At 41.0% G+C, this 24,314-nt stretch overlaps 1 protein-coding gene across 1 annotated transcript; it reads right to left on the minus strand.

Annotated features, from left to right (window-relative positions):
* Positions 1-699: 699 nt before the first annotated feature.
* Positions 700-22,602, minus strand: LOC121921921 (zinc finger protein 436-like). Its single transcript, XM_042450656.1, has 8 exons — positions 22,521-22,602; positions 16,733-16,815; positions 15,701-15,827; positions 14,530-14,628; positions 10,995-11,077; positions 10,112-10,238; positions 5,128-5,214; positions 700-3,735 (listed from the first exon to the last, which is right to left on the minus strand). Exons 2-8 carry the CDS (start codon positions 16,805-16,807, stop codon positions 2,573-2,575), a joined length of 1,761 nt encoding a protein of 586 aa, XP_042306590.1. The 5' UTR covers positions 16,808-16,815; positions 22,521-22,602; the 3' UTR covers positions 700-2,572.
* Positions 22,603-24,314: the final 1,712 nt, after the last annotated feature.

The raw sequence follows: 24,314 nt of genomic DNA on the forward strand, positions 1-24,314 counted from the left end.
TTAACTCTGTATTATTTCACTTTGGCAGTCATTTTGTATTTGCAGGTTTTTAAAAAAATGGAATATAATTTAAATCCCATTTTTCAAGTGGGACCTCTCTAGTGTGATAAACTCCATAGTTAACTGTAGGATTCTGCCTCATCCAGCTTGCTTTGCAATGGGGAACGTGAACACGGCAGCAAAAGAATCCTTCAGTTATCCCCATCAGAGATGTGACACAACAGCAAGCGACCTTCCCTGCCCCACTTGCCACTTCTAATAGAGAGATGAGGAGCAAAAATCCTCTTTTTTCTTTTCTTTTCCAAAACCATAATTGTAAATAATACATTGGCATTTATCAGAGGAAGCTTTAGCCACAGAATAAGCATTTGTGAAGTCTGTCTTCTTCCAAATTCTGATAATTTTTTAAAAAGTATGTAGAGAGACCTTCCTTTGAGACCAACTGAAATAAAGGAAGTTGGCAGAATGAACTTTCATGAACTTCAGTCTACTTCCTCAGATGCCAACTTCTTTATTTCAGTTATTCCCAAAGGTGCTACAACATCTCTCTGCCTATTGATTCTACAGACTAACACAGCTATATATTTGAATTTTAAAAACAGTCACACTATAAGCCTGCTGCCATACTGCAGAATAAATGCAGTTTGACTTCATTGCATCTGTTGTGGCTTCATCCTATGGAATCCTGGATTTGTAGTTTCTTGTGGCACCACAGCTCTCAAAGGATGTTAATTATTTCACAAAACTACAAATCACAGAATTCCATAGCAGTGTGAAATTGCATTAATTCTGCAGTATAGATGCAGCCTAAGTCTTGCCACAGTCATAGCACTGAAGCCCTCTTTTATTATTGTTTTATGGAGCCAAGAGCAGGTTTTCCTTCTGGGTCAGAACAAGAGGGAGAGCTGGCATTGGCTCTGTCAGATGTGGAGAAAGTGCAGGCTGAGGGCCAGATGCAAGCCCCCAAACTCTTTTCAGCATCTCCCCAACCCTTTTAATTCCCTCAAAGTCCCTGGACTCTCCAATACTCTCACAAAAACCCCACTCCCAAATTATCCCAAACTATCAAACTGTAGTGCTTTAACTTTTGTTTGTACCTCTTGATCTCCCATCCGTTCAAAATCAGATGTGAATACAGGTAGTTTAAACCACAAATGAGTTGGGGTCTTTTCTAAGTTGCACGGCTGATCAATTTTTAGTACAGAATACAATAGGGCTAGCTGCTAGGGAAGGCAAAAATCCCCTTCCCCATGTGCCCATTGTTTACTGTAGGTGCCCAAAGAAGAAGGAAAGAATTATTAAAACATGGTGACTCAGTCATCTTTGAGTACTTAGCATCCACAAAATCATTTTTTCCTTGTAATTTTTGCCTGCATTTTACTTACTGTATTCTCTGGAGCTACTTTCTAGGTCAGTGGTTCCCAAATCTGCAGAGAACACAGGTAATTTAAACCACAAATGACTTGGGGGGTCTCTTCTTCCTTTGGTCCTTCAAATGATTTGGACTTCAGCTTCCATGATTCCTGGCTGTTGGCCAAGTTGGCTGGGGCTTCTGGAAGCTGAAACCCGAAACAAATGGAGGAGCAAAGGTTGGGGACCATTGTCACTGGGCTAATGATGGCTCTGATTTGCATCACGTAGCCAAATGTTTATATTAATATAATACTATAACTGTTTATATTAATATGCTAGGCATGTTTACTTTTGTTGTTGTGTGCCTTCAAGTCATTTTCGACTTATGGTGAGCCTATGCATCTGGCTTGCTGGCTTGCAAGTCTGTAACTTGGTCAGCCAGTGGGTTTCCATGGCCAAGTGGGGAATCGAACACTGATCTCCAGAGTTGTAGTCCAATTCTCAAAGCATTACACCACTATGGATCTCCGCATAAGTCCTTAGTCTCTCCCCCCCCCCCAATTTTGTTTTTTAATTTTTGTCCTGTCGTCATAGTGGCAGCATGATCAACACTTTAAATTACTTTGTTGTTGTGTGCCTTCAAGTCATTTCCAACTTATAGCCACCCCAAGGCTATCACAGGTTTTCTCAGCAGGGGAGGTTGCCTTTGCCTCCTTCTGAGGCAGAGAGTGTGACTTGTCTAAGATAACTCGGTGGATTTCCACTGTTGAGCAGAGTTTCAAACCCTGGTCTCCAGAGTCATAGTCCAACACTCAAACCACTTCACCATGCTGGGTCTCCTTAAATTACTAGAGGTGAGGAAAAAAGTGAATAGTACAGGGGCTTTCTATTAAGAAGGAGCCCAAAAGTATGTCTTTTTTTTCCTTCCCTTTTTTGGTCTGCTTACACGTTTTCTTTTGCTTTTAGCTAAGATGTAAGGAACATGTCCTGGGGGATGGGAGGAGGGGGGGACAGAAGTCCTTCTTTTGAAGCTCTTGCTCTTCCCAAATCTGTCCTTCTGCATAAACTATACTTGAAAAAAATATTTCCCCCCAAGTTCTGTTTGTCTGGAATGCTCTTTTAGAACCTCCAAGTTCTTTAAGATTCATCAAACTTTGGCCTGATTTAAGAATAAGAACAATATGGTTTCTCCTCACTGCAGGTTCTTATGTTCTCGTGTTCAATAAGGCTTAAATTCATGCTGAAAATCATTCCAGACATGATGTATCTGCATGGTTTCTTCACTAGGTTCGCTTTTTGGAAAACTGGGAAGATCTGAGCCGAACCAGAAGCCATGTGCACACTCCAAACATTCTGTTTCGGTTCCTCGAAATGTAATAAGGCCTGAGTTTTTACTGAAGATCCTTCCACACTTCATGCATATATATGGTAGTTCCAAAGTGTGTACTTTTTGATGTCTAGTAAGGTGTACTTTCCGGGTGAAGGTCTTTTCACACTCCGTGCATTTATATGGTTTCTCCCCTGTATGAGTTCTTTGATGTTTAATAAGTGTTCCACCATCGCTGAAGTTCTTCCCACACACTGTGCAACTATATGGCTTCTCCCCTGTGTGCGTTCTTTGATGTACAACAAGGCTTGACTTTGTGTTGAAGTTCTTTCCACAGTCTGTGCAATTATACGGTTTCTCCCCCAGGTGAGTTCTTAGATGGCTAGTAAGGCTTGAGCACTGACTGAAGCCCTTTCCACACTCTTTGCATTTATATGGTCTCTCCCCCGTGTGAGTTCTTTGATGGCTAGTAAGATGTGAACGCTGACTGAAGCTCTTTCCACACTCTGTACATTTATGTGGTTTTTCCCCTGTGTGAGTTCTTCGATGGCTAGTAAGGTGGGAGCTGCGACAGAAGCTCTTTCCACAGGTCAGGCATTTATATGGTTTCTCCCCTGTGTGAGTTCTTAGATGGGCAGTAAGGCTTGAGTTTTGATTGAAGCCCTTTCCACACTCCATACATTTATATGGCTTCTCCCCCATCTGAATTCTTTGGTTCTTATTATCTGTCCTACTGCCACTCAAACTCTTACCAGCCTCCACTTGTTCCTGTGGCTTCTCTCCTGTGTTCTGTCCACAATATTTATTTAATTTTGGATTATCTTTCAATAGCTTCCCAAAGATTGAAAACTTTTTCCTTGCCTTGCCTTTCTGATCTTCTTGTGGGAAAAGGTCAGGAATGTCAGCATCAGAGGATTTTTTCTTTCCTTTCTTACACTGTTTTTGCTCGTGATCATGATTTCCTAATGGATTCTCGAATAACTCTACTCCCTCTTCATAGCTGGTACGTTGCATTGACACTGGAGAAGGCTTTTTATAGATCTCACTGTCCCATCCTAATTTGGGAGATAAAAAGAAAAAAATTAATATTGTGGTACAGAGTTTCAGGAAGAGGATATAAGGAAGGAGTTGGATTTGTTGCATCTCCTATTTGAGTTAACTACATGATTCTCGGCTTTTGCCTTCATGTCCTCCACCATCTCCAACAACAACAGGTGAAATCAATACACTAGGAGTTTATCCCATGAATATCCCCAAAAAATCATGTAATTACGCAAAATGATTTCACACAACGTCGCACAAAACTCGCCATTAAAGTGGTCACAAAGAAGCATTAACACACATCTTTTACTTTTGGGATTTCAGCAACAATGCATTTCTGATATCACTTTAATTGCGCAATTGCGTGTGATAATCATTCGTGCAATTTAGAATCTAAATTGAACCAGAAGGCCTCAAAAATGTCTTGGAAATGTCCCTGTGCCCACACACACATATATTAATTCACAATTTATTTATTTTTTTTACCCCCGGGGACCTAGGAGGCCTCCAAACTTTGTGGAAATGTCCTCCACACCCTCCAGAAGCCCTTTAGGGGTATGGGGAGTGCATGCAGTGCCTCCATCCAAGTCTACTGCAGAAAGGCTGAAGAAACTGGGAATCTATGTCCAATGCAATATGAGGGAATAATGCAATATGAGTTACTTCTACTGAAGTGCAAACTTTGAGGACAAGACACTGCAGGGACTAAGGAGAAGCACTACCTGCTGCTGAACCTGTGCACTTATAAACTGATGCCCTAGAAGCACAGAACTGCTGGGTTTTCATGAGCCACATAATGCTATGATGCAGAACAAAAGCAGCCCCAGAAAATACTGATTCAGGCTGAGACTTCTGCTGGTTGACTGGCCAGACACTGTGTGACTCATTAATCTGATGGATTTAGGCCTGTCTAGAGGAGGATGACCAAAATGGTGAAGGGTCTGGAAACCATGCCCTATGAGGAGAGGGTTCGGGACCTGGGAGTGTTAGCCTGGAGAAGAGACAGTAAAGAGGTGATATGATAGCCCTTTTTAATAATAATTTTTAAGTATTTGAAGGGGTGTCATATTGAGGATGGAGCAAGCTTCTTTTCTGCTGCTCCAGAGAATAGGACCCGGGACAATGGATGCAAGCTATAGGAAAAGAGATCCCACCTAAACATTAGGAAGAACTTTGTGTCAGAGCTGTTGGACAGTGGAAGATACTCCCTCAGAGAGTGGTGGAGTCTCCTTCTTTGGAGGTCTTTAAACAGAGGCTGGATAGCCATCTCTTGGGGGTGCTTTGATTGTGAGATCCTGCATGCCAGTATAGGGTTGGACTGGATGACCCTTGGTGGTATCTTCCAACTCTATGATTCTATGAACACAAGCTCAGAAATTCACTTTCAACCCTTCCCAAGCAAGTACCTGTCAATCTCTTCTGTTCCTCAGAGTCCTGGACAAATGGATCTCTTCCTTCTTCTAGGCAGGAGATGAGGTCCGACTGGGGAATTACTTTCAAAGCAAGAGAAAAGGTGGTAACTACATCATATTCCAGCATTCCAGGTTTATTCATTGCTGTTACAATTATTACTTGCCTCTTAACCCAGTTACTTGCCTATTACTTGCTTGTTCAAACTTATTTTTTAATAACAGTATTATTTAACACATCTTTAAACTTCTCTCATTACAGTTGGCTCTCCACATTTGCAGCTTTGACTTGTGCAGCTTATTAGAGGTTTTGATTAATATGTTCTCTCCAGGAATCTCTAGGTCCTCCAGCGCAACTCTACCAAAAGTTGACCAATGAGTTGTGGTAGAGAACCTAGAAGTTCCTAGAGAAAACACTTATCTAGGCATTTGTAGGTCCTCCAGAATGATTCTATGATCAACTTCTGGTAGATGTGACTATAAGAGTTGCAGTGTTGGATCTGGAAATTCCTAAAGAGGTGTTCTTGTCCGTTAAAAAGAACAGTGTCTTTTCATTGGTGGTTTTTTCCACATTCACAGGGGCCCTTCACCCCTAACCCCACCAAATGTGGAGGGATCACTGCAATGCTTTAGTTTTATCTTTTTAAATTACTGTAAACCACCTTGAATCCATTTTTGGAGAAAGGTAGGGTATACATCCCATAAATAAATAATAAATCCAGACTTTTAGCCCACATACATATGAAATGAGAGGGCCCTTAAACTAAACACAAATCCTTTTGGGTTGGGGCTGCAATTGGGACATCTGCAGGAGGCATATGGCCCCCAGGCTAGTTTGACAACTCACAATTCCTTCTTAGATTGTATCTACAAGAGGAAAAAATTCACACCAAACTAGGGGAATTGCTGCTGCTCCTATAAGCCTACAACAGATATTCCTCGACTTTTAAACAAGGTGCATCTTCTGGTTTGGGCATTTTCTTCCAAGTGCTTTTACCAATTTTTGCACATAGATGTTCCCTCTGACCCATACATCCTAAACCTTGTCCATCTCTCCAAGGCTGCATCTGTACTACTGAAATAATGCTGTTTGACACCACTCTCTAAGGCTGCATCTGTACTGCAGAAACAATGCTGTTTGACACCATACTGCTGTTTGACACCACATAACGCTGTTTGACACTGCCATGGCTCAGTGCTATGGAATCCTGGAATTCACAGTTTTGTGAGATATTCAGCCTTATCTTGCAAAGAGCTCTGGTGCCACAGCAAACTACAAATTCCAGCATTCCATAGGATGAAGCCATGACGTTTAAAGCAGACTAAGAAAACTGCTATTAATCATGCCTCTATTTGTCTGAATCACTTGCTAATTTCCAGGCTATCATCCAGTCCATTACCACAGCCAGACACTGATTCACCTTTCATGTTATGCACCACTGAAGGAATCCTATCCCCCCCCCCCCCCATCAAAAGGCATGAAACAACAGGCCACTCAAGCTCCCCCTTGACTCCCGTGGCATGGACAGAGAAAGTCACATCCCAAGAAGAAGGGCACTGCCCTAAGTCAGAGAATGAGGAAACCCAAGAAAACATCACTCTTTAAAAACGTGGTTTATTCTGGTGGCTACAGAAAAGACTATATCACTAGCACTATTTATTTATTTATTTAATTTCTATGACACTGTTCTCCCAAAAAAGGGACCCAAGGCGACTCACAAGATTAAAAACTTTTACTAAAATGTCACAATAAAAATTAAAAACAATTAAAATCATTTAGTTAAAATACTATAAAATTAATACAAAAACATACAAAAGTTACAAACATAACTAAGGGCCTGAACAGACAGGTCAAAATAAAGCTGCTTCGGATCACTTTAGAGGTATCCTAAGGACTGGAGCACAGCTTTGGCGCAGCTTCTGGCCTCTTAGGACGCATGCAGCATTTAAACAGCATACCTCCAAAATGATCCGAAACAGCTTTATTTTGGCCTGTCTGTTTGGGCCCTAAAACACATACTGTATAAAAAAACTCCACCCTGTCCTGATTATATGTTAAAAAGCCTGCTTAAATAAAAATATTTTTGCTTGTCAGAGAAAGGCAAGCAGGGAAGGGGCCAGTCTAGCCTCCTGTGGAAGGGAGTTCCAGAGGTTGGGAGAAGCCACTGAGAAGGCTCTCTCTCGTGTCTTCACCAAGCGAGCCTGGGATGAGGGCAGGACCGAGAGAAAGCCTTCTGCGAAGATCTCTAGCAGGTTTGTACTACTACTATCTCCTACACTCATGAAGAAGCTCCTGTAGTGGAGGATCTGTGTGGGGTTCATGGAGATTGACTTTATAAGCTTACATTTCAAAAAGCCCCAAATGGAAGGTTGCTTGATATGAGAACTTATCCTCTCATTCTAGCTCCTTCCAATTCTTATCATTTTTTACCTTGGATTGCTTTGTGGCTCAGGCTGCATCTACACTGCAGAATTAACTGGCATGGCTCAGTGCTACAGAATTCTGGGATCTGTAGTTTCGTGAGCTATTTAACCTTCCCTGTCAGAGAGCTTTGGTGCCACAACAAACTTCAAATCCCAGGATTCCACAGGATGGAGCCATGACAGTTAAAGCGGTGTCAAACTGCAGTGTGGCAGCACCTTCAGACTCTGCTTCACTCTTACCGGGACTATCTGCTCCCTGATTGTATGCTGCCAGGTTAGAACTTGAATTTTGCTTTAGATTGCCTATATATGGGATGCCTACTTGCTAGTAATGAACCCAGATTTCCAAGAACCAACCCTTGGGATCTGCTCAGAAAAAGAGCTACATGTCATACGTACACTGTTCACTTCACCCTCAAATCCTCCAAAGGTGTCCCATAGCATGAGGATGAACAGAAATCTCTTGGCCCCATCTTTTGGAATGGAGGGTCAGCACAATACCACATAACCAATTCAGATAACTGCTTCAATAGGAATTCACAACCATCTGGATCCAGTTAGCTATCTCCCCTTTACTAGATCTTATAAGTTGTGAAGGGAAATAATCCCGTGAATGTATGGCTGGATAATCTCTTCTGGACTCACTATCCAGAATTATCCAAAGAAATGGGTACTGAAAAGACTCTGGCATTTCCACTGATCGGTGCTACTAATGTGTAAACTTATTTTGTTGTTATTGCCTTTAGGTAATTTTTGATTCAAGGAAATCTTAATGTGAGCCTATCACAGGATTGTCTTGACAATACTTGTTCAGAGGGAGTTTGTCATTTGAGACTGAGAGAGTCCAATTCGCCCAAGGTCATTCAGCGGATTTCGAGAGCTGAGCAGAAATTTGAACCTTGGTCACCCAGAGGTCTAGTCCAGTAATAATAATAATAATAATAATAATAATAATAATAAAGTTTATTTATATTTCCCACCTCTCCCAAGGATCGAGGCGGGATTACATCAGTAAAAATGATACAATAATACAAAATACGATCAATAAAACACTAATACTGAATTAACCAACATTCCTATTAGTTCTCCAAAATAACAATTCATCAATTCATGAATAGCCAATAATCATAGTCAGGAGTGGAGCAATCGTCATAACCTTTTATATGAAGTCCGGTGGATAAACCTGCCAGAAGAGATCCATTTTGAGTTCCTTCTTAAAGGCCTCTAAGGTAGTGATAAGACGGATCTCTTCCGGTAGGCTATTCCATAATTTGGAACCGCAGCAGTAAACGCCCTATGGGAAGTTGTCATTAACCTAGTGTTATGATGTTCCAATAAATACTTCCCAGATGTGCTAAGAGTGCGGGGCGGATTGTGTAGAGAGAGGCGTTCCCTGAAGTAACTCAGGCCCAAGCCATATAGGGCTTTAAAGGTAATAACCAAGACCTTATACTGCGCCTGGAAGCTAACTGGAAGCCAGTGAAGAGATTTCAACACCGGTGTTATATGGTCAAACCTAGATGTACCGGTGACTAATCTGGCTGCCACATTTTGAACCAACTGAAGCTTCCGAACTTGTTATAAGGGTAGCCCCAAGTAGAGCACATTACAGAAATCTAAACAAGAGATTACCAGTGCGTGTTCCAGTGCTTCAAGGCCCTTTCTGTCCAGGTAGGAACGCAGTTGGCGTATCAACCGAAGTTGATACCAAGCACTCCTAGCTGTTGCATCTATCTGAGATGACAACTGCAAAGATGGATCCAGGAGTAGGACAGAATCATAGAATAGAATAGAGTTGGAAGAGACCATAAGGGCCATCCAGTCCAACCCTCTGCCATGCAGGAACTCTCAATCAAAGCACTCCCAAACTATGAACCTTGTCCTTCAGGGGAAGTTTGACCCCGTCCAGGACTGGTTGACAAAACTCCATCCCTGGACTTAGGGTACCTAGCGCAAGTACCTCCATTTTCTCTGGATTTAACCTGAGTTTGTTTTCCCTCATCCAGCCCATTTCCGACCCAAGGCAGGCATCCAGAGGAGAGATGCCATCCCTAGTCACTGCAACAGTAGGAGACATAGAGGAAAAAATCTGAGCGTCATCAGCATACTGATGACACCGCAGCCCATGTTTCCAGATGATCTCTCCCAGCGGCTTCATGTAAGGACAGAATGGTGCCCTGAGGGACGCCAGATGTCAGTTCTCTCTTGGAAGAGCAGCTATCCCCCAGCATCACCATCTGGAATCTGCCTGAGAGGTAGGACTGGAGCCACTAAAGTGCAGTGCCTCCAATGCCTAACTCCCTCAGGTGTTCCAGAAGGATGCAATGGTCTATGGTATTGAATGCCGCAAAGATGTCCAAGAACACCAACAGGGTCACCCATCCCCCATCGATGCCCAGACGGAGATCATTGACTAAGGCGACCACAGCAGACTCCATTCCGTATCCCTCCCTGAAGCTGATTTGAAATGGGTCTAGATAATCGGAGTCAAACCACAACACCATGTATTAAAGCCAGCCTTCTCAGCTAACCAAGAGAAGGAAAACAGTGGTCTTACCCAGAGAGGTTACAAGTCCATAGTTCTCCAGCATGACTTCCTTGTAGAGAGCTTTTTGGTCTGGTTCCAGTACATCCCATTCTCTCTTGGTGAAATACACAGCCACCTCCTCAAAGTACGTCAACCACTGAAATAGAGAGAAAATAATTTTCCAGTCTGAAAGACTCTCCTACATATGTGTCCGGGCTCAAATCTGAATGAAGATGACTGAGGTATTCTTGAGCCATTCCAATAACAGGGGCTTCTTTGTGGACATGTCTGGGTGATTCTAGGCATGGTTCAATAAGCAAACAATTTCAATAAATTTAATTTAATTTAATAAATTAAGTAAGCAAACAAACAAATAAAAAACAAGTTGCAATACACAACAGACAGCTGTACAAAACTTTAAAATATTTTAGTTCTGCAACTTCAGTGAAACTGAAAGCCCAAGGCACCTGTATTCAGTTACTCAGGTTAATACACAAAATACAACTGATAGCAGAAAACACTGGAAGATTTAGGAACTAGTGACCAGAGAAAAAGCTACCCCTTTTTTCTTTCACTTGGCGTTGAACCAATGAAAAGAGTGGACCAATTGTACCAGTTGAACCACTGATAAGCTGGCCCTCGCAGTACTCCCATTTTGATAAAGAAAGTAATAAGTTGGTAGCACTGTATGGCCTTTTCCTTTGTGTGAGAAACACAGGAACATTTGTCGCTTTATTTTCTGGTCATGTTGTAAAGAAAAGGAAATAAAAAGGATATACAGAGCCCTGCAACACAGAGGAAGGGAGCAAGCTTCCATAAAGCACCATGTAATTGATGCTTTATGGAGGCTTGGTGGCACTATGTAAATCAGCAGCTGCAACAACAACAACAACAGTTTGTTTCCCTCACTTACCTGAGGCAGCTGAAGGGCAGCTCTTTTCATCCCATCACCAAGATAAGATGATCCAGAACCTGCCTTTGTTGCCACCATACTGTCTGTAGGGGAGACAAAGGAGGCATAAATTAGAGCTAGCCCTTGCAGTAATTTCTTTCTTAAAATCTTTATATCTTAATATTAATAATAATAATAATAAACTGTTTATTTATAGCCCGGTTTTCCTTGGCAGATCAAAGCGGGTTACACAGAAGTACACAAATGTACACTTTACAAACAGTAATCACAGTAATCTTGCCCTCTGTCTCAGGGTAGCATGGAAGTAAAATCCATTTAAGTGCCTTAAAACAATTTGAAACAATAAAAATAATATAAACATAGAATCACAGGGTTAGAAGAGACCACAAGAACAATCCAGTCCAACCATCTTCTGCCCTGCAGGAATACAACTTCAAAGCACTCCCAACAGATAGCCATCCAGCCTCTGTTTAAAATCATCCGAAGATGGAGACTCCACCACTCTGTCAGGCAGCATATTTCACTGTTCAACAGCTCTTACTGTCAGGAAGTTCTTCCTAATGTTGAGCTGGAATCTCTTTTCCTGTACCTTGAATCCATTGCTCTGTGTTTCTGGAGCAGCAGAAAAGAAGCTTGCTCCATCTTTGATATGACATCCCTTCAAATACTTAAACAGGACTATCATGTCATTCCTTAGTCTTCTCATCCCCGGGCTAAACATACCCAGCTCCCTAATAAGGCATGGTTTCTAGACCTTTCACCATTTTGAAGTCAAAGGCTTTCATGGCCAGCATCCATAGTTTTTTGTGGTTTTTTTGGGCTATGTGGCCATGTTCTAGAAGAGTTTATTCCTGATGTTTCGCCAACATCTGTGACTGGCATCTTCACAGATGCCAGCAAAACATCAAGAATAAATTCTTCTAGAACATGGTCACATAGCTTGAAAAAACCCACCAAAACTTTCACCATTTTACCTCTTCTGGGCATGTTTCAGTTTGTTAATATCCCTCTTGAATTGTCATGTCCAGAACTGTCAGGTGAGGTCTGAGCAAAGCAGAATAGAGTGGTACCATTACTTCCTTCGATCTAGACGCTACACTTCTTCTGATGCAGCCTAGTATCATATTAGATTTTTAGCTGCTGCATCACTGTTGACTCATGTTCACCTTGTGGTATACTAAGGGCTCATTCCCACCTGCAGTTTAAACTGTGTTGGAAACTGATTTCAAAAGGTCCCTCGTTCCCACTATAAAGCAGGTCTTTTCTTACCCCAGTGTAACCACTTTTGTTTTGTTTGTTTTTTGGCATGGTTGTCATCCCCACTAAGTTGTGCCACTTCAAATCAGCTCTGGGCGAGGAGGAAACTGGGGATCAGAGGGAGAAGGAGCCAGCCAGGGACAGGAGGAGGAAACCGGGGAACAGAGAGAGAAGGAGGAAGCTGAAGACAGAAGGAAGAAAACAGGGAATGGAAGGAGAAGGAGCCAGCTGGGGACAGAAAGAGGAAACCAGAGAACAGAGGGAGAAGCAGGAAGCTGGGGACAGAAGGAGGAAAATGGGGAATGGAAGAAGGAGCCAGCTGAGGACAGAAGGAAGAAACCAGGAACAGAAGGGGGAACCGGGAAATGGAGAGAGAAGGCGCCAGCTGAGGAGAGAAGGAGGAAGCCGGGGATAGAGAGGAAAACTGTGGAATGATGTAGGAGGATGAGAGGGGGATGCTTTTTTAAAGTAAAATTGATAGAATATTCGATTGATTGATCAATCAATCAAGTATTCTATCAATTTTACTTTTTAAAAAATGCACCAGCACAAGTACAAAGGCGGCAATGGGGGGGGGGGATGGTGGATCTGCCAAAAACTGAGGAGGGATGGTAAACATCCCTCTGCCATTAGTCCCTCCCCTCTAGAATGAATCGATTCCCACTTACTGAACTCGCTTGAGAATCGATTCTTCTCAAAAGAACCTCAAAATAACTGCTACCAAAATACCCCTGGATTTTTGCATTTGCTCCGCTTTATTTCCCCTTGAATCGATCCAATGGGGATCAGAATCGATTTCCAGTGGGAACTACAGGCATATACATCAAATCAGGATTCTGAACTTATCATAGTGGGAACAACCCCTAAGACTTCCAGATCCCTTTCGCATGTACTGTTGTCAAGCCAGGGATCATCCATCCTATATCTGACCCTTTCACAAAAAAAAAAAAAATCTGCCTAAATTTAGTACCATGCATTTCCCCTTGTTGAAATTCATTTTGTTAGTTTTGAACCAGCTCTCTAGTCTATTAAAGGCATTTTGAATTCTGACTTTGTCCTCTGAGATACTAGCTACCCCTCCTAATTTGAGGTTATATGCAAATTTGATAAGCAGGCCCTCTATTCAATCATCCAAGTATACATGCAAATTAAACATATAATGAATTTTAAGAAAGGTTTTTAAAAGGTTTAGAGTTTTAAAAAAAGGTTTTAAATTTGAACTTGGTTTCGTAGTTAGAATTACATGGTTGTACATATTGGAATAAATCAATGAGGCCGGGAAAACTTATAAACAGTCCTGCTTTATTTAGCATGAAAATAAAGCCATTGTTGGCTCCAGTCAGGCCTCCAAGAAGAAGGCATTCCACAGCTGGGGTGCCACCATTGAAAAGGCACTCCCTCATATCCCTACACATCATAATGTAGGACATAATGTGTGGCATTTTAATAATGTTTTTCTTCTGAGCCACCTTGCGTCCCTTTTTTGGGGAGAAAGGCAACATAGAAGTGAAATAAATAAAATAAATAAATAAAATTTGATAGGAGAAATAGAAAGCCCTTCTAACAGACCTCAATCCATTTTAGTCATGGACCGTAAAGGGAGGGGAAATCAGGGTCTCAGGACAGGTGAAAGAGCACAAAGAAAACTTTATTATGTATACATTATGAATCTTTTTTCATAACGTTTTTCAAGCTTTTATAGTTTTTTGTGGGTTTTTCGGGCTATGTGGCCATGTTCTAGCAGAGTTTCTTTCTGACGTTTCACCAGCATCTGTGGTAGGCATCTTTTTCAAGCTTTTGGGAAGTAATACCATGATCCAAAACACTCTGCAGAAATAATCCAGTTTAAGACACTTTAACTGCCCTGGCTCACTGCTAGGGAACCCTGGGAATTGTAGTTTATTGCGGCACCAGAGCTCTCAAACAGAGAAGGCTAAATCTCTCACCAAACTACACTTCCTAAAATTTTCTAGCATTGAGTCAGACAGTTAAAGCAGTCTCAAACTGGATTATTTCTGCAGTGCATTTTGGATCCATACAGTTAAAAGCTATTTCAGTCTTTAATGTTATTTTCCTTCATGCTCTACCTTTCTTCAAGGTTAACTTAGAATAGCCCTAATGATTAAGCACTAGATATCCAAGAAACTGATCCATCAGACTACCAATTCTGCTGCTAGACATATCTTGAGGCTGACTAATCTCACAGAATGAACACAAGCTGGCAGGTTTACCATGCAACCCTCTCAACTCCCAAACAATAAATACTCCCATCACATACCTAAGCAGATTGCTCCAGATTTCTCCTCTTCCTCAGAGCACAGAAGAAATGGCTCATCTCCTTCTTCCAGACAAGCGATGAGTACTGGTTGAGGAAATTCTTGCAAAAAAAAAAATGAGATAAGCTAGTGACTAGAAAGATTCAAGCACAATCTTTTGCTCTTTATTTACTTTTCTATTTGACATTTCTTGTTATTACTCCTCTAGGCCAGGGATTCTCATTTCCACCCCACTGCATCTTCTAGAGCCACTGACCATTGGGCATACTGGCTTCAGAGAGCTGAATTCCAAAACCTCTCAAGGAAGAAAGATGAAGAACAACTACTCTGGTTATGTATGTGCCTTCAAGTTGTCTGGTGACCTCATGAATTTCATAGGGTTTTCTTAGGCAAGGAATACTCAAGAGGACGTTTTGTCAGTTCCTTAGTCTGAAATATAACCTACAGCACCTGCTATTCATTGGTGGTCTCTCATTCAAGTACTAACCAGGACAGACCCTACTTAGTATCCATGAGCAGGCAGGATCTGGTGCCTCTTTCGGCTTTAAAACTGCTCTAGGATTTTGGAATTCTGGATAAGGGAGACTCAATCTCTAAGTGGTGGTATAAACCCCATTTGTTTAACAGAACAAGGAACTACACTTGTCCCTCTGTATTCGCTAGGGTTAGGGGCACAAGACCCCGTGAATATGGAAAAACTGCAAATAACAAAACCACCATGTTTTTACCTGAGAGGACACCTCTCTAGGAATCTCTAGGGTCCTCTGGTGCAACTCTGTGGTCAACGTCCGACAGAAATTGATCATAGAACTGCACTGGAGGAGCTACAGATGCCTAGTAGAGTATTCTCTCTAGGTCTTTCAGTGCAACTTTTCATTAAAGTTGATGATAGAGTTGCACTAGAGGACCTAGATATTGCTAGAGAGAACACATTACTCAAATCTGTGAATAATCAAATCTGCAAATATCAAATGCGCAAATATGGAGGGATGAGTGTAGTGTGAAAAAGCCCTTAGAGTAAGAGGTCTCAATCACTTTTATGTTCCATATAAAATGGATCTGTTACAATCCACCGTTTTCAAAGGATGACAATCCCATTTGCCCCATTCCCTTCCAAAGGAAATGTCTATAACAGGAAAATCACCCCATCAGTCAAGGAAAAAGCATGCCTACCCAGCCAGGTCACGTTCCCGTAGTTTTCCAGCATAACCTCTGTGTACAGAGCTTTTTCAGAAGGATCCAGGAGGTCCCACTCTTGCTTGCTGAAATACACAGCCACCTTCTCAAAGGACACCAGAAACTGAAAGAAAAAAAAGAAAGAAAGATTCATCTGTAAGAGTACTGATATTACTGTTGAATGGTTCAAGACTTGTGTGTGAGAATTAAAGCCCCCAAAAGTATTGGAAAGAAACATCTTTTCAGTTGTGCATTTTAAAATATTACCATTATGCCAACCAATTATTTATAATGATTTATTGATTCTGAGATTTGTTGCTTTATATTTGTAATTTTGTGGGGTATTGCAGAGCTCTGGGACCTCACAAAACTATGAATACCAGGTTTCCATTGCACACAGCCACTTAGGGCTTATCTACATTATTACATCACACATTCCCCAAACCCCAAATCAAGTCCAGGTTGTTTACACAACACCTTGACCCAATTCAGGGTTTCCACCTCTTAACACATATTTAAAAGACCTTTTGTTCTAGGTTTTCCAGTAAACCTGGAAGGAAATGTGTGACAGGCAGCTAGCTGCCAATCCCTCAGTATACCTGCCAAGTTGTTCTGAGGATGCAAGTCACTCTGAAGTCTGACCTCAGAGCTACTCACGTCTGCAGCAGCAGTGCTGGCCAGTTCTCAGGGATTATAGCTGCCTGTTGTCTTGCAGCAAATTGGGGGGGGAAATCCAGGGACCAGAATATTCCATTGGCATCCCAGAGTAAGCTGGGACATGTAGACAATCCCTTAAAGTGGCATCAAAGTGCTATATTTGTGCAGTGTGAAAGGAATCTTAGTGTTAACTATTACGGCTGGACCTGCAGATAGTAACAGTCTACCATATAAGAGTCCTTTTGGATTTCCCTCTTCCTACAAAAAGGACTGAATCATACTCCTTCAACTCCTATCAGTTCTCTCTAGACTTCAACACAATGAAAAGCAGCCAGGCTGTCCCCTTTTCTCTCTCTGATATTTCCCCTTTACCTGTGGTTTTGGCATGGTGATGCTCTTCACTCCGCCACTGAGAGAATATGAGCCAGGTTGTATTTCCGCTGCCATGGCACTGTCTGTGGGGAGACACAATAGAGGTGTAAACAAAGCAGGCACTGGGCCTCAGACTACGGTTGCCATCAGGCTCTGCAGAGCAAGCATGGAAGTCTGTTGTGCATGGACTGGATGTATCCTGGGCATCCTACCTTCGCTATCTTGTCTCTCCTGTTAGGTCTCATCCTCTTGACAACAAACAGAGTAATGCTGGCCAGCAAGAAGCTGTGTCAGAGGAATCGTCTGATTTACACTTTGCGGCAGACAGAAAATGACCCCCACCCACACACACTCAGCAGTGCTTGATCTGAGTTGAACAGTGGGAAGGGCAACCTTTTTCCAGCACTTGGCATAGAAGACAAGTCTCTCTGTGTGCGAGTAGGCAGGGAGAAGCAGGGAGGGAGAGTGAATAAACGTGGGGCCCAACACCCTGATCAGGATACAGGTTGACTCACCCTTATCCAAAACATTTGGGAACAGAAATGTTTTGGATTTTTTTCCAGATTTTGGAGTATTAGCATATATATAATAAGATATCTTTGAGATGGGATCCAAGCCTAAATATGAAATTAATGTATGTTTTTGCGCACCTTATACAAATAGCCTGAAAGTAATTTTATATATACTGTTTTCAATAATGTTGTGCATGAAAAACTATTTGTGCACACTAAACCATCAGAAAGCAAAGGTGTCACTATTTCAGCCACCCATGTGGACAATTTTGGGTTTTGGAGTATTTCAGACTTCAGAATTCCAGAGAAGGGATATTCAGCCTGTAGCCCATGTGCTCCCATAGCCAGCTACTTTACAGAATGGTTGCATGGATAGTTCAAAGATTGTGCTAACAATGAGAATCTCCTTGCCATGTATGTTCTAAAGCAGGTTTTGAGGTTGGGCATAATCTATGCTGGCACCAGAAGTAGAGTACAGGTTGAGGCTCCCTAATCCAGAAGTCCAAATTCCAAAACCCATAACATGTTTCATGGGTTTCATGGCTGAACTGGGAATTGAACCCTACTCTCCAGAGTTGTAGTCCAATACTCAAACCACTATACCATGCATATTGAGCCACCCAACTCTTCTACAGACAGTTCAGTTATTGTTCACAGGTCTATGAGAATCTCTGGCTGTATACATGGGTTCAAAGACACATTGAAATGATGCCTATAATTAGGGCTGGCACGAGGAAAGGAAATTCCACAGCTTTAGCAACCCTCAATCCTTTATTAATATAGTGCTGTAAATTCACACTGTGCTGTACATACAATAAATTAAAATAGAGAAAATAGAGAAAATAAGCCTGCCTATGGCATACGTCCTATGAAAATAATTAAATATAATACATATTAATACATGTTAACATGTACAGTCTGCCCTTCCTTTACGTGGGGGTCCATTCCAGACTCCTCCACGTAAAGGGAATTCTGCCTATGCTCAAGCCCCATTTAAATTAATGGGGGTCTTGTACGCGGAGGCATAACAGCCGTGCGCACCATGGGGGCGGGCCCCATTATTCCTTATGTGACGCACCACCTCTTCTTCTAGCATGGCTTTCAGCATATGCTGAAAGCTGTGTAAAGTGTGCCCGCACATGATGTGGGCACACTGTATTAAAGAACCAAAGAAGCACTGAGGGTGTATCTACACTGTAGAAATAATGTCATTTGATACCACTTTAACTGCCCATGTGAGCAGCATCAAGTACATTGGGCCCTTGGTAGCCTCTGAGGATTGGTTCCAGGACTCCCAGTGAATACCAAAATCGGTGGATGCTCAAGTCCCATTAAATACAGTAGCATAGTAAAATAGTGTCCCTTGTGTAAAATGGTAAAATCAAGGTTTGCTATTTGGAATGTATCTCTTTTTAAAATATTTTCAAGCCATGGATAGTTGAATTAGTTGATAAAAAATCCATGGCTAAAGGCCGACTATACAGCAAAGAATCCACTTAAAGACTTCTACTTTAAGAAGGGGGGGGGGACCAAGTCAATTTCAACTCACAGCATTCTTCCTAGGAAAGATCACTCTGACAAGGGTCTTAGTGAAGGAAACCAGAAATACAGTACACTATTAAGAGGTGATATGAGAGCCCTGTTTAAGTATTTGAAGGAAGATCATATTGAGGATGGAGCAAGCTTGTTTTCTGCTGCTCCAGAACAGTTCTCAAAAAGCGTTCCCTCTGGAACGGAATGGGAAGGGGAGAGAGGGGGAACGGAACGAGTGAGGGACGGGTGTGTGCGGTAAAATCCGTCCCCCACTCGTTCCGTTTCCTGCCGGGCCGGGCCAAGAACCCACTGCGATAAAGTTCTATATCCCAGAACTAACCAGGCAATAGACAGCAACAAATCATTCACAGGAGTCCCCTGTGAATGATTTGTTGCTGTTTACTGCCTGGTTATTACCAGGATAATAGTGTTTTAATCGCAACATCATGTGAAAATCTTAATCGCAAATGCGTGATTTTCACAGAATAATCACCATTTAAACTTCCAATTTTCACCGTGTGATAAAGTCCCATGATTCTACGATTCTATGACATCTTTCCCCATGATGCATTTACACTGTAGAAGTAAGGCAGTATGACACAACTTTAAGTGCTATAGCTCCATCTTGAATCCCACTGAGGGGAAAAGTCAGGATATAAATCCTTGAAATTAAAAAATAAAATAAAATAAAAGGCCCTGGGATTTGTAGTTTTACAAGGTGCCCCACCAAAACTACAAATCCCAGGATTCTGTAGGATGGAACCATGCAAGTTAAAGTGGTGTCAAACATTATTTCTACAGTGTAGTAGAAATAGTCTCTTCACTCTCCAATACACAAGACTGCGATGAATCCCCCTCCCCACATTTCAACTATTTTTAATGTACTTTGAATGTACTGTACTGAATATTGTAAAATGGTGCCGAATTTGAAACACACATAGCTCTCAATTTTTAAAATCAATTCAGTTGTTAACCAGCATTGAATAAGTGGGGATGCTGATGTTCCAGTGAATCTTTTCAGTGCTTTTGAATAGATGTTTCTGTTTCACATCATCGAATTAAAGTGCTTTGAAAGTCTCTTAGAAGACTTTGACCCCTTTTCTTACTGCCTGCATGATACTTTTTTTCAGGATCATTTCATTCAGTCCCATATTATGAAACAGAAAAGTTGAAGCAAGTTCTGAAACAACAAATGCACACAATGGAGCAAATCTGAGGTCATTTTTAGATTTAGAAAGCCAGATTTCTACAAAACCAGCATATATTTCTTTTTTTAAAAGCCTTCATGACCCCCCCTCCCTACTTTTGCAGACCAATTTTATTAGCATATAGGAAACAGAATTCCTAGTTTCAGGGGTGATGAAAAAAAAAGCCAAATTCAATCCTACCACACCAGACGTGTATAAAAAGCATTTACCCAATCTGTTTACTATGGAGACTGGAGCTACATCTGCACTGCAGAATTAATGCAGTTTAACACCACTTTAGCTGCCATGGCTCCATTCTGTGGAAGCCTAGTTTCTTGTGGCAGTCGAGCTCTCTGACAGAGACAGCTAAATAACTGACAAAACTACAAATCCCCAAACTCTATAGCACTGAGCCAGGGCAATTAAAGTGGTGTCAAACTGCATTAGTTCTGCAATGCAGACTCAGTCTAGGTTAGTCTCTGAGAAAACGGGCTGCTTGTGTATTTCAAGTAACAGCTAAATGTTGTCTAAATTTCAAAAGAGTATTAAAAATAGTATTTAAGGGCCTGTGTGACTTAGTGATTTGAGCGTTGGACTATGAATCTGGTGACCAGGGTTCGAATCTCCACTCAGCCACGAAAACCCACTGGGTGACCTTGGGCAAGTCACACTCTCTCAGCCTCAGAGGGAGACAAAGGCAAACTTCCCCTGAACAAATCTGACCAAGAGATCACTGTGATAGGCTTGCCTTAGGGTTGCCATAAGTCAAAAATGACTTGAAGGCACACAACACAGACATAGACACATTAAAGACCTATCTCTTCCAGCAGGCCTACTTACACAATTGGTTTTAAACTATGAATTTTAAATGGGTCTATTTTTTTAATTTTATGTTTTTATATGTCCTATATGTTTATGTGTTTTAACCAATGCATTTAAATGGTTTTATGTGTTGCATCTTGCCTCAAGCCCTGAGAGAGGTAGGTAAGAATAATAATAATAATAATAATAATAATAATAATAATAAATATTCAAAGAAGATGCACAACAGAAAACATGCAACCAGGCCTCACTTTGACAGTTGAGTTGCAAAACCCCATTAGCACCACTAGGAAGAATACCAAGGGGAGATTGGGGAGGGAATCTCTTTCCTTGTTTCCTAAACTACTACTACTACTACTACTACTATGCCCCCTTTCTCCCAGAAACAAACCCGAGGTGCCTCACAAGATAAAAACATTTTTAAAACTTTAGAAGAATTTAAAAGCAATTAAAATCATCTAGTTAAAACAGGACAAAATTCACATTAAAACAGTTTTTTTAAAAAAAAAATTAACATAAACTTCTCCAAATATCAAATATTGGCTGATAAAAATGCTTCAATTTGCTGAAGCTGATAAATTGACAGTGTTGATCAAAGAGAAATTTCTGGATAATTTTAAAGAAAAGTTAGGAACTATTTGTTACATATATATGTAACATGAATCAGCCAGAGGTTTTGTTAAATATTGTAAACTGGTGTGTTGCAGAGGCATAAATATATTATATTTATGGAAGTAGAAAAATTGTAGTATATATACATCAGTTGTGGAGTGGGGGGGGAGACTGCAAGTATGTGTTCATTTTTCTTTAGCAGTTTTGTTTAGTTTGCTATTGTTGTCTGTGTTTTGCATAAAATTTGTTTGGTGATTGTGTTTATGTTTAATAAATTTATTATTTTTTTCTCCAACCCTCTGGGAAACAAATAAATAAAGGTGAGATGTACAATTTGTGTTTTTGTTTAATACAAATTATTATTTTTTAAAACGCAAGTATCAAATGTTGGGCCCCCTTTTCTTACTCATGCCTCTGAATAAAAAATAAAGCTGAGCCATCTATAAAATTTGTGATTGTGTTTAACAGAAATTATTTTAAAAGAAAAAAATATAAAATGTTGCCCCCCCTTTTCTTTCTCCACTTCTTTAAAAAACAAAGCCAAAGTATCCATACATTTGTGATTTTATGTTTAATACAATTTTTTTTACTTTAAAAAACAAACAAACATAAAATCTTGGGGCCCTTTTTCTTTTTCAAGCCATCTTTTTAAAAAACAAAACCAAGGTGTGTTATATTTAATACAAGTTATTATTTAAAACAAACAAATGTCTCCTTTTCTTTTTCCAGCCTTCTTTGAAAAAAATAAATAAACCCAAGGTATCTATAAAATGTGTGATTGTGTTTGTTGAATACAAATTTTTACTTAAAAAAAAAAACAACAAATATCAAATCTTGGGCCTCTTTTTCTTTTTCCAGCCTTCTTTAAAAAATAAAATAAAATAAAGCCAAGGTGTCTAAAAAAATTGTGATCATATATAATGCAAATTATATTTTTGTAAAAAAAGCAAATATCAAATGTTGGGCCCCCTTTTCTTTCTCTCCACCCTTCTTTGGAAAAAGGCCAGCTGTAGCCTCTGAGAGCAGCACAGAGCTGAACCAAAGTGGTGAGACTTCAGGGTCTGGGAAGGCTCCTCTTCCTCTCCTCCCCCTGCCTTTTGTTACTACCAGTACCAGCCTTACCTCTGTGTCCAGGATTATGGGCCTTGCACTCCTCCTCAGCCAGCAAAGCCTCCTTCTTTTCCTGGAATGATCAAGAGAGGAGTGGCTCTTGCAAAATGCCTGGCCTCTCTAGCAAGGCAAGCTCTAGCTGTTTAACCCTAGCAAAGCTGAGCAACATCAGCAAAGAGGATCTCACTCTTTGCAAAGCTGTCAAAGGCAGCCCTTCCACCTTAAGTGGAATATAGTCTGCTCTTTCCATGAGGCTGGTTATATTCACACACAGAGCAAAACGGGGGGGGGGGACGGCTGCAGTTGCAAAGGAAGATAGAAAACCCCACTGATAGTTTCCTTGCTTTCATATATTTTGTTGTTGCTGTTGCTGATTTTATATATTTTGCTGCTATTGCCTTCAAGTGATTTCTGACTTAAGGCAAACCTATCCCAGGGTTTGTTCAGAGAGGACTTACCTTTGCTTTCCCCTGAGGCTGAGAGAGTGTGACACACACACAAACAAACAATAAAATTCCCCCCAGTTCAGCCAAACTGTAGGAATTGTTGCAATTGCAAAGGGAGATGGGAAATGGTTTTTTGGTGAGTTTTTCAGGCTATCTGGTCGTGTTCTAGAAGAGTTTATTCCTGACGTTTCACCAGAGATGCCAGCCACAAATGCTGGTGAAACGTCAAGAATAAACTCTTCTAGATCACGGCCCGAAAAACCCACAAAAAATTGCACGAATGATTATCACAAGCAGTTGCACCAATAAAGCGATATCAGAAATGCATTGTTGCTGAAATCCTGAAAGTAAAAAGATGCACATTAATGCTTCTTTGTGGCCACTTTAATGGTGTAATTACATGGTTTTTTCCAGGGTTTTCACGTGAAATCTCCCAATCTTCTTCATGTGATAAATTCCTAAGTATACAAAGACATAGCCATGTTAGTGTGGAAAACCAGTATACAAAATGATCTTGTACAGGGTGACCAAACCTGTCCTCCTTTTCCAGGACATGTCCTACATTTCTGCCTTCTGTCCAGGATGAATACCAAAACACCCTCCACTTTGAGCATGACTCAGAAGCATCAATTTATATTTATATGAGCATTTTTAGCTTTGATTTGGTTTTTCTTGAATATCCCACATTTTGTGGTAACCTGTCCTCCTTTGCGGTCACCCTAATCTTGTAGCACCTTTGAGACTAATCTGGAAGTAGACTCAGGCCTAAGAAAGCTCATGCCACCAGCTTCTCTCTTTCAATTACCGTCAAAGGTGTCACAAGTTCCCTTTGCGCACTGGTTTTCCAGACTAACACGGCGATGGAGTTCATCACACAGGAGAAATCCTATACAGAAATGGTGGTTTAAACTGGGGAGAAATGTAAAAGCAAGTTGATTTTCACACGACGTTGTTAAAGGAGTGTTAACTCAAACAGAAAGTAGACACAAAGTAGACAAAAGCCACTCTTTTTTACTTTCAGAAAATCCCGAAAGTAAAAAGGAGTAGCTTTTGTCTACTTTCTGTTCAGGTGAACACCACTTTAGGTGTGTTCACCACTTCAGGTGAACACACCAGGTGAACCCACTTTTTTCTAGCTTTTAAATCCTGTTTTTTCAGGGGATTTCCCCCGTGTGATAAACTCCTATGTCTGAATTCTAGCAGTTTTCTACATTATTAATAAATGATGCAAATTACACACCTTGGTACTCTTGGTCTTTGTTCCCATAAGGGTGGGTCTGGTTTAATAAATGCTGGTTTAATAAATAAATTTCACCACCACTGGGAGCGTGTGCCAGGGGGCTGGATGGCCCTTGGGGTC

This window comes from Sceloporus undulatus, chromosome 2, assembly GCF_019175285.1.
Source record: "Sceloporus undulatus isolate JIND9_A2432 ecotype Alabama chromosome 2, SceUnd_v1.1, whole genome shotgun sequence".
NCBI classification, from domain to species: Eukaryota; Metazoa; Chordata; class Lepidosauria; order Squamata; family Phrynosomatidae; genus Sceloporus; species Sceloporus undulatus.

Coding starts and splice junctions, on each gene's coding strand:
- LOC121921921 (XM_042450656.1), bottom strand. CDS start 16,807: ATGGCAGCGGAAATACAACCTGGCTCATATTCTCTCAGTGGCGGAGTG. Junction 11,078..14,529: donor ATCTGGAGCAATCTGCTTAG/GTATGTGATGGG, acceptor TCTCCCCTACAG/ACAGTATGGTGGCAACAAAG. Junction 10,239..10,994: donor CTGCCCTTCAGCTGCCTCAG/GTAAGTGAGGGA, acceptor TCTCTATTTCAG/TGGTTGACGTACTTTGAGGA.